Here is a 14,118-nt window from a genome sequence, read left to right as displayed (position 1 = left end):
TATTCTTTCTCCTCCCAGGAACGTCTATCTCCAGCTAACGAACTCCTATCCATCCTTAAAAATCCAGTCCCAATACACACTCTTCCTAGGAAACCTTTTCACACCCATCTCCCAGCCGGAGTCAGCAACACCCATCCTTGGGCTCCCACAACCTGGGGTCCATGGCTGAATGGAAAGGTCTCAGTAGTTAGTCTCACCGAGTTGGAAAGCCCAGTGAGTACAATGCAGCTGTCAATTTTTTATTTTTATTTTTTTTATTATTTTATTTTATTTTATTTTATTTTATTTTATTTTATTTTATTTTATTTATTTTATTTTATTTTATTATTTTTTATTTTTTTAGTAAGTTTTAGCCCACGTAGGGCTTGAACTCATGACCCCCAGATGCAGTCGCCCCACCGACTGAGCCAGCCAAGCTCTTTGGGAAGGGAACTACAACCGGCCGCATTGAAGGGCCTCCGGCTCCGCCCCCTTTGGGCTCCGCCCCGCCCCGCCCTCCGCCCCGCCCCTCAGCACGCCGGCCCAGCTCCCAGGACGTGGGCGGGCAGTGAGCATGCGCCACGGGCGCAAAGCACGCCGGGAGTTGTAGTTCCGCCATCGGACGGAAGCCGGGACGGACTGCGGCGGGATGTGGCCCGGAATATTGGTCGGGGGGGCCCGGGTGGCGGTAGGTAGGTCCCCCGCGCTGGGGCCTCGCCTTGCCGCCCGCTTCCCCCCGCGGCGGACGCCCAGGACCGGCCTGGCGCTGCAGCGGAGCCTGCACGTGACGGCGGCCCGGGCTCTCCCGCTCATTCCCATCGTGGTGGAGCAGACGGTACGGCGGCCGCGGGAACTCGGCCCGGGCGGGAGTCGGGGTCTCCGGGCTGCCCTGACCCTCGCCGCCGTCCTTCTGCCCCAGGGTCGCGGCGAGCGCGCCTATGACATCTACTCGCGGCTGCTGCGGGAGCGCATCGTGTGTGTCATGGGTCCGGTGAGCGCCCCGCGGGGTCCTCCCCTGCGCCTGCCCCGACCCCACGAGCCCCTCCTCCTCGAGCCCTCTTGACCTCCTGACCCCTCCCCCTGGACTTTCCTGCCTGCTCTGGCCCCAGGCTGACATCCCACTTCCTGGGCACCGAAGCCTTCAGCCCCCTCTTCTGGCCCCAGCGCCCCACCCCCACCCCTCCTCAGACCCTCTGCTTTACCCTTCCTGACTTCTGACTCCCTCCCTCACCAGTGATCCTCCCCATTCCTGGCTCTAATCTGTCTCCCCAACCCTCCTGACTCCTTCCCTTCCTTGCCCTGAGCCCACTGACTCCCCCCTTCCTGTGCCCCAACCTCAGCACCTCCCCTCCTTGGTCCTGAATTCTCCCCTGCCATCTCACTTGGGCTCTGACACCCATCCTTGTTCCTGACTCACCCCCAGCCAGCTCGTAATTGCTTCCGTTAACCCGCTCCGCACCCCCCAGCTGGGCAGCCCACCCTCCCCGCTTACTTGCAGATCGATGACAGCGTGGCCAGCCTGGTTATCGCCCAGCTGCTGTTCCTGCAGTCTGAGAGCAACAAGAAGCCCATCCACATGTACATCAACAGCCCGGGTGAGCGGAGCCTTCCCCGGGTGCCAGGGCCACTTCCTGGGACACTCCAGGTGACTCAGGGGACAGAGACCCCCCCCCCCCCACACACACACACACACACTTGGATCAGGAACATTCTCCCTCTGGAGAAAGGAAGGATGCTGAGCTGCCTTCAGAATCCCAAAACTGTCCTGAAACCTCCACAAGTAGCCTGTTCCTTGCTTTTAGATCTAGGTTCACAAACTGGCAGCCCAGCCTGCCTCTTAGAACCCACACATAACATTTTACCAACCTGACCCTGCGGTCAGCTTTTTAAAATTGGCAGCTGCCACCACCTGTACCACCCTCTCCCAAAAGAGGGTAGTTCACCGTGACGGTGCTTACTGTGCCCCAGATTTGAAGCATTTTATAGGCACTGAACTCATCTTGTCCTCATGGCAGCTGCACGTGGTAGGTACTGCTCAGCGATCCCCAGTCTGCCAGGAGCCACTGTGGCTGAGAGGCTGGGTAACTTGCCCAAGGTCACGCAGACAAAACTGCCAGGGCAGGCTGGCTCCAGGGCTTCCCTCTCGGGCCACCACACGCTCCCCGATTTCCACTTTCTCTTGAAACTTTGACAGATCTGGTCTCCCTGGGCCCATGTGCACAGGTTGTAACAGCTCATTCTGGAGCAAGTGGTCTCCCTTTCTGCCTCCATTTAGTTCGTGCCACCTGTTTCTGTCACCTCCCTACCCTTGGAAATATTTGTGTTGGTGACACCTGCTTTAAAGGGCTGCCTCTCACCCCCCCGACCAAAAAAAGGGCTGCCTCTACACAAGCCCTCCCTAGGGCCCCTGCGCTGCACTAGGGAAAGGATGGGGGTTGGAGCCCGCACAGCTCCTCACACACACACACCCCCACTGCAGGAGGCATGGTGACCTCGGGCCTGGCCATCTACGACACGATGCAGTACATCCTGAACCCCATCTGCACATGGTGCGTGGGCCAGGCCGCCAGCATGGGCTCCCTACTCCTGGCCGCTGGCACCCCGGGCATGCGCCACTCGCTTCCCAACTCCCGCATCATGATCCACCAGCCCTCGGGGGGCGCTCGGGTGAGTGCCCTGCCGGCTGTGCAGGCTGCTTTGGGTGGGGGGTGGGGGGACGGTGTCTAGACAGAGGGACCGACTGGGTGGCAGTCATGCAGGAGTGTCAGTGTTTGAAAATGTAGGTTTTACAATGATGCATGTACAGCAAGGCCAGCAGGTCAGGAAAGGACTCCCATGGGAAAGACAGTTTGTTACAGTTCCCAAGGGGCAGGACGGGGGGGCGGGGGGGGGAACATGCCATTCCAGGCACGGCCACATGGGAAGCACCAGGGTCACTCAGGAGGCACGGAGTGGGAGCAATGGACAAGGATTTTGCTGTGGTTTCTGCAGGAAGGAACAGTGAGGCACGACCAGCAGGCTCAGGACTGGCTAGTGTCAGTAATCTCGGCGGGCTCTGGGGTGTGGGAGCTGACCTAGTTGTCGGGACCCTGGCCCTGGGGGGGCAGGGGACAATGGCTCTGAGTATGAGAGCCCCACAGAGGAGGTGGTGAGGGCGTGTACCCTGGATCCTCTGGATTTGGCTACTTTGCCTGTGAAAACTCAGGCCTGAGCTGGAGCTATTCACTCTCTCCAGGAATCCACTTGTCCTGGGTGGGGCAAAGCTCCACATGCAGAAAATACAGTTCATACAAGGAAGCCTTCGGGCATTTGGGTGGCTCAGTAGGTTAAGCATCTGACTCTTGATTTTGGCTCAGGTCATGGTCTTAGGGCCCTGGGATCGAGCTCCACATTGGGCTCCCAGCTCAGTGGGGAATCTGCTTCTCCCTCTCCCTCTGCCCCTCCCCTCTGCGTGCATGCTCTCTCTCTAAAATGAATAAATAAAATATTTTTTAAAAAATTACAGGAAGTCTTCGGGGTGGGGCAAAGATGCAGCAGGACGTGCAGGGACTTGCGAAGCCCTGCCCCACCTGTCTGCACACCCTCCAGCCTCCCTGTGAGAGGCTGAGGCTCATTCTGACCTTTTCCCTCTTACCCATCTTGGGCTGCCCCCCAGGGCCAAGCCACAGACATCGCCATCCAGGCAGAAGAGATCATGAAACTCAAGAAGCAGCTCTACGGCATCTATGCCAAGCACACCAAACAGAGCCTGCAGGTGATTGGTGAGTGCCCCCCGCCCCAGGCAGAGCCCTGGCTGCGCTCCGCTATTTTAACCAACACACACATATGTGACAGGCCTCGTGCTGAGCCAGGGCCTCTCGACCTTGGCACTGTTGACACTCAGGGCTAGATCATCCTTGGTCCTGGCCACTGTGGGACGTGGGGCAGCATCACTGGCCGCTGCCCACTGGATGCCAGTAGCACCTTCCATCTGTGACTGCCTCCTTCCCAAACTGCCTCCAGGCATCACCCAGTGTCCCCATTGAATTATCAGGAATCATCCCCAGTGGAGAATCCCTGTCCTCAGCACTTTAAAAAGACCAATTTGCAGAATCTTCATGAAAACTTCACCGAAATAAGTTAAAGGTTTGAACGGGGTCTCAATAAAGAATATTCCAAGTGGCAAAGAAATAGAGGAAAAGATGCTCATGATCTTTAGCAATAATATTTAAAAATAACATCATTAGGGGGGCACCTGGCCGGCTCAGTCGATAGAGCACGTGACTCTCAATTTCAGGATCCGGAGTTCAAGCCCCACGTTGGGCATGAAGACTGCTCAAAGATAGATAGATAGATAGATAGATAGATAGATAGATAGATAAAATTTGCATATATATATTATAAATATATATATATATATTTTTAAGACTTACTTATTTTAGAGAGCACATTGGGGGAAGGGCAGAGAGAAACCCAAGCAGACTCCTCGCTCACTGTGGAGCCTGACCCAGGGCTCCATCTCACGACCCTGAGATCACAACCAGGGCAGAAATCAAGAGTCAGACGTTTAACCAACTGTGCTACCCAAGCACCCCTCACCCATGTATCTTTTATTTATTTACTTATTTATTTAATTTATTTAAAAATTGTATTTATTTATTCAAGAGAGACACACACAGAGAAAGAGGCAGAAACACAGGCAGAAGGAGAAGCAGGCTCCATGCAGGGAGCCCGATGTGGGACTCGATCCCGGATTCCGGGATCAGGACCTGAGCTGCTGAAGGCAGACGCTCAACCGCTGAGCCACCGAGGCGTCCCATCTTTTTTTTCTTTCTTTCTTTTTTTTTTTTTTTTTTAATAATGTCATTGGTTTTTAGGAAAAGGCCGATAAAGGCCTCGGTGAGAACCATTTCAATCACTAGAACAGCTAAAATCTAGAACACAACGCTGCATGCCAGTGAGAGTGTGCAGTCCCTGGAACGCTCACCCACTGCAGGCGGGAGTGAACACGGTACAACCGCCCAGGAAAGCTGCTCGCCACCTACCAGCTCGGCTCCGAGTGGCCAAAACTGCCACCATTACCCCTCTCAGCGTGTAGCCAAGAGAAATGAGGGCTTCTGTCCACAAAAGATAGGGCAGCCCTGGTGGCGCAGCAGTTTAGCACCGCCTGCAGCCCAGGGCGTGATCCTGGAGACCCTGGATCAGGTCCCACGTCAGGCTCTCTGCATGGAGCCTGCTTCTCCCTCTGCCTGTGTCTCTGCCTCTCTCTCTCTGTGTCTCTATGAATAAATAAATAAATAAAGTCTTAAAAAAAAAAAAAAGAACAAAGATGCGGACAGCAACGCTGACGGCCAGCCTGTCTGTAGAGCCCCACCGTGGCAAGCACCCCGGTGCCCGGCAGCAGCAGGACGGGGGCATTCGTGCTTTAATCCCGCTGTGGAATGTCCACGGCAGCGCCAGAGACTCACCCACAGTGGCACACGGCTGCCTGGCTGAAGCTCGGAAATGCTACTGAGTGAGAGAAAGGAGTAAATAAATATTCTGCGATTCCACATATTTATTTATTTAAAGATTTATTTCTTTATTTGACAGAGAGAGAGAGAGAGAAAGCACAAGTAGGCAGAGCGGCAGGCAGGGGCAGAGGGAGAAGCAGACTTTCCACTGAGCAGGGAGCCTGATGTGGGGCTCAATCCCAGGATCGAGATCGGGATCACACCCCGATCCAAAGGCAGATACTTAACCGACTGAGCTACCCAGGTGTCCAGATTCCACATATTTAAAAACAAAAAGAGGATGAGCACTGGCTGTTATTCTATGTGCTGGCAAATTAAACACCAATAAAAAATAAATTTATTTTTTAAATAAATAAATAAATAAATAAATAAATAAATAAAACCTCCCCCCCCCCCAAAAAAAAATTAAAAAATAAAATTAAATAAAAACAAAAAGAAGTGTACTTCTCTATGCCGTTAGGCCACCTTTAGGCTAATGGTTGCTCTTGGGCCGGAGGAGGCAGTGACTGGACGTAGGCTGTGGCAGGGCTGTGGGGGTCAGGGCTGTGGGGACGGCCTGTGTCTTGATGTGGGTGCTGGCCACGTGGGCATGTTCCGTGTGGAACTCACACTGTCCATTTACGATCTGGGGCCTTTCCTGGGTGTATGTTATTCATGAGTAACAGGTAAAAAAGGAGAAATGGAAACGGGTGTTTCACCGATTGGGGAAACTGAGGCACCAAAGGGGGAAGGCCACTGTGGCAGAACGGGTTACCCCAGAAGTGGCAGGACAGGGACCCAAACCCGGCCTCAGGTGTCCGCCCTCACGCATGTGCGTCCTGCCTCTTGCTTCCCCCGGCAGAGTCGGCCATGGAGAGGGACCGCTACATGAGCCCCATGGAGGCCCAGGAGTTTGGCATCTTAGACAAGGTTCTGGTGCACCCGCCCCAGGACGGGGAGGACGAGCCTGAGCTGGTGCAGAAGGAGCCCATGGCCGTGGTGGCCGCGACAGAGCCGGCCCCCACGAGCATCTGAGCGCGGGACCTCACCCTCCGGAGGAGTCGGGGGACACCAGGCACCAGGCCAGACACTGGAGCTGCAGCCCCGCCCGCCCCTCGGCTGAGCCTGGAAGGGCCCCGTGAGGAACTCTGGGTTTGGGGGTGCCCCTCAGGGCGGGCATCTTGAAGTAGACACTGTGATTTTCAATTAAATCTTTCTAGTCTTTGATCCCCATCTCTGTCGCCTCCCCTCGCTGCTCCACCACGGCCCGCACGCGCGTGCCCTTCGCGAGGCCTCTCCGGCCCTCAGCCTGACCCCGAGGCTCTCACCTCCAGTGCCCTAACTTCAGCAAACTCTACTGAGCAAATACAACATTTCAGGCACTGTCTAGAGGCCACCTCATACCTCGAAGAAAACAAAAATCCCTGCCCTCCAAGAACGTAATCTCTCTCTCTCTCTCTCTTTTTTTTTAAGATTTACTTATTTGAGAAAAGCATGCATGAGCATAAATTGCAGCAGAGGGAGAGGGAAAAACAGACTCTCCGCTGAGCAGGGAACCCGACACCAGGACCCCAGGATCATGACCCAAGCCCAAGGCAGACACTTAACCAACTGAGCCACCCAGCACCCCTAGACAGTTTCTTAAAAAGCAGGAAAAGAGGTATGCAGTGTGTTTGTGTGTGACAGCTGTAGAAGACAAAGGCCTTGCTGAGAAGGTGATGCTTGAACAGAAGATGTTTAGGGTGAGAGAGGGGCAGAGCAGTCTGGGCAGCGGGCATAGCAAGTGCAAAGGCCCTGTGGCAGGACTGTGGCTGCCACGTAGGAGGGGCCCCAAGGAGGCTCATAGCTGAAGTGGAGTGGCCGCGGGGACAGTGGAGAAATGAGAATGGAAAGGAAGGCCTGGTAGATCTGAGCAAGGAGGGAGATGAGCCCTGGAGGGTTTTGAAAAGAATGAAAAGCAGGAGGACTGTGGCTCCCACAGAGTAGGGGGAGGAATGCAGCCCGTGTGGAAATGCTGGGACCAGTTAGGAGACTTGAAATAATCAGATGAAGGCTGGCGGCCCCAGCTGGGTGGCCAGGAGAGGTCAGAGGCAGAGCTGACAGGTGGAAAGGCTGCGGGGAGGCGCAGGTCGGGCAGGGGATCAGGAGCTGAGTTCGGACGCTTTGCTTCTGGTGTTTGACGTGCCTCAGACATCCCAGGGGATGGATAAATCTGGGGTAGGATTGGGAATAAAAATGGAAAAGACATCATCAGGATGTCGATAAGTTAGCCAGGCTAAGAACCGGCTGCTGGACCTGGCACAGTGGAAGTCACGGGCCGCATGAGTAGGAGCACGTTCAGTGCTCTGGGTGCCAAAAGCCACCCTGGAGCGCCCGCAGAGAGAAGGGGCAGGAAGACACGGGAGCTGGACAAGGTTTTCAAGGAATTTCACTGTATAAGGAGAGCAGACAACATGTGGCCGTCACTGGAGGGGTCGTGGGGTCAATATCTCAACACAAATTTCTAAAAAGATGAATCCTTAAAAAGACAACCACACGGACGACTGGGTGGCTTAGTGGTTGAGCATCTGCCTGCGGCTCAGGGCGTGACCCCGGGGTCCTGGGATCGAGTCCCGGGCTCCCTGCAGGGACCTGCTTCTCCCTCTGCCTGTGTCTCCGCCTCTCTGTGTCTCTCATAATAAATAAAATCTTAAAAAAAAAAAAAAAAAAAAGACAACCGCAGTACCACTCACAAGCCTAAAAAAATAATAACAATGCTTATTACCATGGTCACATACTCACTCAGTGTCCAAATCTCGGCAGTTACCTCTGCGTTTTCACTTTGTTCCAATCTGCATCCAGATGAGGCACATACCTTGCAACTGGTGGATGTCTCCCCAAGCCTCGAGCAACTGTGGGTTTTCCCCTTAATCTCTCTCACAATCTCCCCCCCTTTTTCTTCTCTTTCTTTGAAGTTCACTTGTTGGAGATACAAGGCCGTTTGCCTTGTGGACTTTCCATCTGAATTTTGGTGATTGGATCAGCACGGGCTGGGACCTCTGTCCTTGATTATTTCCTGTGACTTGAGCTATAAACCCAGAGCAGTCTGATGGGATTCGGGCTCCACTGCTTGGGAAATGACCCCTTAGTGGAGGTGTGTGCACCCATCGAGAGGCACCCAAAGTGCTCGTGGCCCCTCATTTTGCAATGTTAGAGGCCGATGACAATCCGTGTCTGGATCCACTAAATATTCCAATAAGGGCTGCAAATGGTGCTGTGCCAATTCTAGCCTTAAAGGAAGAGGAGGGGTTTTTATTTTGTTGTTTTTTATTTATAAGATAGGAGGTACCTGTTGGTACAGGGGCAGGAATGACCCAGTGGAGGGGGGATGGGTGATGCTTGGCTTAACCTTTGACCTCAACCTCCTACTTGGCCCGACCCCATGACCATGGCCTTGACGTCTCCCCCTGACCCCTGTGCCCTTGACCCCTTCCTCTCGGCCTGAGCGTCCTTTCCCCTCAATCTCCCCTGGGCATTGGCCCAAACGCTCGCTCGGGCACCTCCCGACCGCAGAGCCCAGGGGAGGCCGACTCCGGCCCTCGAGCCCCGCCCCTCCGGCCTCCACCGTCCGCGGCATCCAATCGCGCAGGAGAGGAGGCGGGCTCTACGGGGAGCCAATAGCCTGAGAGGGCGAGCCGAGCAGCAGCCACTAGCCTCGGCCGGGGGGCGGGACTCCGGAGAAGGCCAATCACTGAAGGGGCTCGGTGCTGCACAGCCAATGGCCGCGGGGCGGGGGCGTGGCCCTGACTCCGACCGCTTCCACGACTCGGCTCCCGGGCTATGGCCGGGAGTGGGCGGCTGGCGCTGGGGACGCTGCCTTGGCCCGGCTGGGTGCGGGGCTCGGGCCCGGCCGTCCTGAGCCGCCTTCGGGACGCGGCTGTGGTGCGGCCAGGCTTCCTGAGCGCGGCCGAGGAGGAGACGCTGAGCCGCGAGCTGGAGCCCGAGCTGCGCCGCCGCCGCTACGAATACGATCACTGGGACGCGGTGAGGCCGGCAGCGCGGGGGGCGGGCCTGCGCGGGGGCGGGGCCGGATGACGCTCCTGGCGGGGCGGGGCTACGAGGGGGCGGGGCCTGCGGCGTGGGGGCGGAGTCTTGATGCCCTAGGGGGAGCTGCACGGGCCGTGAAAGCCTGGAGATGAGGGCGTGGCCACAGCTGGAGGCCGGACCTGGAACCTTAGGGTGTTTGGGGGGCAGGAGCAAGGTCCGGGGCCGACGCAGGGGTGGAGCGAGATGAGGGAGGGTCACCAGTTGTGGGCGGAGGCAGACAGACGAATATTGGAGTGGGGCCAGCACTGGGGACAGGATCTGGGACTGAATTGGAGCCTGCAGGCGGGTACCAAGGAGTAAGGCTGGGCCTGGGAGGGCAGGGGTTGGGGTTTGAGACCCAGGATCTTAGGGTAGATAGGATCGAGGTGTTGCGTTGCAGGTGGTGTCAAGGGGGCATGTTGGGAAAACCAGTCCTTTGCACTGCCCCCCCCCCGTGCCTCAGTTTCCCTGCTCCCTCTGAGAGTTTACAGGCTTGACCGAAGCTCTCTGTGCAGGCCATCCACGGTTTCCGAGAGACAGAAAAGTCACGCTGGTCAGAGGCAAGCCGGGCCATCCTGCAGCGCGTGCAAGCTGCCGCCTTTAGCCCCGGCCAGACCCTGCTGTCCTCCGTGCATGTGCTGGACCTGGAACCTCGGGGCTACATCAAGCCACACGTGGACAGCATCAAGGTGGGCAGAGGCCAGAGCCTTGCACAAGCTCCCAGCTGGGGTTGGGCTGGCCTAGGCCAGAGAGTGACCGGCCGCCATGCCCCCCCCATGCCCCGTCTTGCAGTTCTGTGGAGCCACCATCGCTGGCCTGTCCCTGCTATCTCCCAGCGTCATGCGGCTGGTGCACACCCAGGAGCCGGGGGAGTGGCTGGAACTCTTGCTGGAGCCAGGCTCCCTCTACATCCTTAGGTACTGCCCGGCCGGGGAGCCCCCTCCCCACCAGTAACTCATCAGATGCCCACCTAGCATGTTGAGCACCTTCTCTTTTTCAGCCCTCCCGGCAGACATGATCGTTCCCCCGTGGCAGGCTGTCCGCCTGGCTCGGGGGCTGCCGTCACCCCACCCAGCGACAGCCTGTTTTCTCTTGCAGGGGCTCGGCCCGTTATGACTTCTCCCATGAGATTCTTCGGGATGAAGAGTCCTTTTTTGGAGAGCGTCGGGTACCCCGGGGCCGACGCATCTCTGTGATCTGTCGCTCCCTCCCGGAGGGGATGGAATCAGGGGAGCCTGGACAGCCGCCCCCAGCCTGCTGAACCCCAGACCCTTCCCGCAGCTTCTCGGAGCCACCGTGTTTGTAAATAAAGTGGGGGAGTGGACAAACCGGCCTTGCTTGCGCTGGCTATTGGCAGGGGCTGGGCGGTGCAGGGGAAGCCCGGAACCCGCCTCCCGGCCCCCAACCCACACCAGGAGCCAAGGTGGCAGGGTCAAGGCACCCTCGGGCTGAACACAGTCATGCGGCAGTTCCTTTATTAGGCTCCTTGCGGGCGGCCCTGGCCCACCTCCCCTCTGGTCTCCAATAAATAAGTCAGTAGAGCCCCTCAAGAGGCCGCGGGGCCCCAGGCCAGGCGTCCTCAGCCGCAGCTGCAGGCAGCCGCCGAGAGCTGGGGCAGCCGCTGCCAGCGGTGGCGGTCATCGAGGAAGGCCACGTCGGCGTAGCGGGTGGGCCGGCAGCAGGGCCCGCCGAGGGCTCGGCCCTGGCCCCGCAGCCAGGCCAGCGTCAGGCCGTGCTGGGTGCGCGCGCCGCGGGGGCAGCTGCCCGCACAGTAGCGGAAGGTGACCGTCTCCTCCGACGCGTAGCCCAGACCCAGCTCGGCCACAGGCAGGGACAGGCTCCACAGCTGGCACGGGCTGGCCAGGGCTCGGCGTGGGCGGCCACCTGCAGGGGACAAGGGGCCGCTGATGGCAGGTGGCATCTGGGTGGGAAGGAGCTGGGGGTCACGCGGGGCCCGGGGGGAGACCTTACCCAGCTGTGGCCTCTGGGTCCCTCGGAGCTCTCCCTCCACCACCGGGGCCCCCCGAACACCAGGGCCCCAGCCGAGGCCCAACTGCAGTGACAGGAGCAGCAGCGAGCAGAGGAGGACTCTTCCTGGGGCCATCGTGACAGGCAGGTCCGGACGGTGGGGACGGTGGGGAGCGTCGCACCCTCAATTTATCCCCCCACCAGGGCTGGGGACATAACCTCTTCGTTGCCGCTGCCTCGCGGGCGGGGAGCCCCCCATGTCCCACGCCAGCTGCTCTCCGGCACCCTGGGGCCAGCGCCTCTGCCCACCCCTGTGCTTTAAGAGTTAAGTGCTCACCCCCGCCCCGCCCCGGCCAGACATTCCACAGACCCATTTCCGACACCCCCTTCACCCCTGATTTATGAGTGTTGTGGCAGCCAGAGCCGAACCCAGGGCGGGCCACCGAGTCCCCCACCCCACCTGCTTTCTCGAAAGAGGTGCAGGGGGCGGGGGCACGAGGACCCGCCAGTGGGACCTCTCCCCACTCAGGGTGCCAGGGCTCAGGGATCCCCACGTCGTGCACCAGGTAGAGTGGTTAAGGGGGAGAGACGGGCCAGCAGGTGGCCGGGCTGATGGGGAACCCTCCATCACAGCCGCCACCTGGAGGATTAAGACATCATGCCCCTGTCTCCGGGCCTGGCTGAGCCACCGTCAAAACAGGAAAAGGGAGAGGCCCCGGGGACAGCCAAGAACTGGGACAGGAACGGAGGAAGCTCACCCTGCAGGGACGCCTGTCTCTAGAAGGCCAAGCTGAGGTCCCTGGGACCTCAGCCCCATCCCCACGTTAGGGTGGGAGGGGAGGTTAAGCCCACCAGGTCTGAGAGGCAGCAGCAGTTTCCAGTGATTTCCATACCCGGCCCCATGAGCCCTGGGAAACGAGGCCACCCCTCACCTGTGAAAGGGGGCTAATCAGAGTCCTTCCCACGCGAGGTTCTGAGGACAGATGGTGCATTTAGGGTTTAACACGCTGCCTGACGGTGAGGAGCTTTCGAGAATAAGCCCTCCTTTGAGGCAAAGGAAGCTCGATTGACTTGGGTACGTTTAAAGAGGTGCTGGGTCCCATGTAGGTCGGGGGGAGGAAACATAGGTGGGACCCTGCAGCCCCGGGGGCAAAACCCTGCAAGTGCGCTCACCCACGTCTGGGGGTGTGTGTGGTGCGGGCGCGTGTGCCATGCACCCCTACTCCACGCTGTGGGCAGGGGTGCAAACCGGCAGCCCTTGAGCATTCGCTCCGGAAGCCGCCAATCAGCCCCGCTGCCCCTGGACAAATCTGGCGCCAGGAACTCCTCCCACGCAGGTGAGCAGAGGCACAAGCTCAGGACCGCTGCTCGCTTTACATCAGCAGAGACAGGGAGCGACGGGAACTCCACTGTGACGGAGGCTTCGGTCATTCTGGTGTGGTGGCTACTGCGGTGCTTGCGGAGACCAGCTTCAGACAGAAAGTCATCGGTCCAGAGTCACCGGGATTGAACAGTAGCCAGGATTGGAAGCCACATCCTGCTGAACCCCAGGGCCTTGCTCCTAACCACCGCGGCACGTGGCTCCGGCCTGCGTGGGGAGGCCAGGGGCAACACTGCCTTCCTGCGGCCCCAAGAGGCCTGGCAGAACGCTGGGGAGGGAGGCTGGACAGACCTGGGACATTCCTAGGAATTAGCCTGACATCTCTGGCATCCCTGCTCGGCGGCCCAGGGCCCGCGGAACGGGGTGGGGAGGTTGTCCGCCTCGTGTGCAGCCTCGGGCAGGACGGAAGCGCCGCAGCCTGCCCCCCAGCCGGATCCCTCAGTACAGGGGTTCAAAAGTAGCGCCAGCTGCCAAATTCCATTTCCAGCAATGAAACTGTCCATGAACTCAAAGAGCCTTCCCACGGCAGCGCGCCAGCAACGCGAGATAAAAATAAATGCCTAACGAAGTCGCTGGAAATAAGGGAAGCCCTAGAAACATCGCTGGAAAGCTGAAAAATAGGGCCCAGGTGCTGACACTGGCAACAAAAGGGTTCAGCCACTAGGACAGAGCCCACCCGCTGAGAACCACCTAATCTGGGCCTGGTGAGGGGCTCCTGGGACACCGGGGTGGGGGGGAAGCTGAGGCCAAATGCACCTGGAAGATTTGCCTGTAAAGCCGACTGTCCCCAGGAGGCCCCCCCAGAACCCCTGCGCCAGGTCCCCATCCCAAGTGTAAAACACAAGAATCAATCATGGAGAGGAGTCAGGAGGCCCGCAAGCGTCAGGAACCAGGTGCCTGGCAGAGACCGTGGTAAGACCAGACGCTTAAAATGTGAAAGAAGGGGTCAAACCACAAGCAGATCCGCTCTGAAGAGGAAGCAGAGATGAGCCGAATGGAGAGCCGGGCCTGGGAGCCGAGCACTTCATGGGTTGGGGGGGGGGGGGGAGGGTGGGCACAGCTGAAGGCAGAACCGGAAGCCAGCTGGAGGGACAGCCGCCCACGCAGACACGCAGAGAGCACCATGGGCTGAGGACTAAGGAGCCAGCTCCAAGGGTCAGGGGAAGGTTCCCGGAGGGAGGGACCTGGGAGACCAGAGGACGGCCCGGGGTGATCCCGCACTGACAAGGGGGCTCTGGGACTCAGGGAGCAGGT

The 14,118-nt window shown here is 58.5% G+C and overlaps 3 protein-coding genes across 3 annotated transcripts; 2 read left to right on the top strand and 1 right to left on the bottom strand.

The window, feature by feature from the left end:
• The first annotated feature begins 562 nt into the window (after window positions 1-562).
• On the top strand, window positions 563-6,677 carry CLPP (caseinolytic mitochondrial matrix peptidase proteolytic subunit). Its single transcript, XM_072787598.1, has 6 exons — window positions 563-814; window positions 899-970; window positions 1,478-1,574; window positions 2,459-2,646; window positions 3,635-3,740; window positions 6,313-6,677. Exons 1-6 carry the CDS (start codon window positions 629-631, stop codon window positions 6,483-6,485), a joined length of 822 nt encoding a protein of 273 aa, XP_072643699.1. The 5' UTR covers window positions 563-628; the 3' UTR covers window positions 6,486-6,677.
• Window positions 6,678-9,227: 2,550 nt separating this feature from the next.
• On the top strand, window positions 9,228-10,843 carry ALKBH7 (alkB homolog 7). The gene is made up of 4 exons (XM_072787612.1): window positions 9,228-9,473; window positions 10,031-10,204; window positions 10,308-10,432; window positions 10,614-10,843. Exons 1-4 carry the CDS (start codon window positions 9,270-9,272, stop codon window positions 10,774-10,776), a joined length of 666 nt encoding a protein of 221 aa, XP_072643713.1. The 5' UTR covers window positions 9,228-9,269; the 3' UTR covers window positions 10,777-10,843.
• A 125-nt stretch (window positions 10,844-10,968) lies between these two features.
• PSPN (persephin) lies at window positions 10,969-13,993 on the bottom strand. The gene is made up of 2 exons (XM_072787613.1): window positions 11,487-13,993; window positions 10,969-11,399 (listed from the first exon to the last, which is right to left on the bottom strand). Exons 1-2 carry the CDS (start codon window positions 11,617-11,619, stop codon window positions 11,095-11,097), a joined length of 438 nt encoding a protein of 145 aa, XP_072643714.1. The 5' UTR covers window positions 11,620-13,993; the 3' UTR covers window positions 10,969-11,094.
• Window positions 13,994-14,118: the final 125 nt, after the last annotated feature.

Source organism: Canis lupus, chromosome 19 (assembly GCF_048164855.1).
Source record: "Canis lupus baileyi chromosome 19, mCanLup2.hap1, whole genome shotgun sequence".
Lineage (NCBI taxonomy): Eukaryota > Metazoa > Chordata > Mammalia > Carnivora > Canidae > Canis > Canis lupus.
The sequence above is the reverse complement of the archived record's forward strand: the minus strand, read 5'-3'. Positions and strand labels throughout refer to the sequence as shown.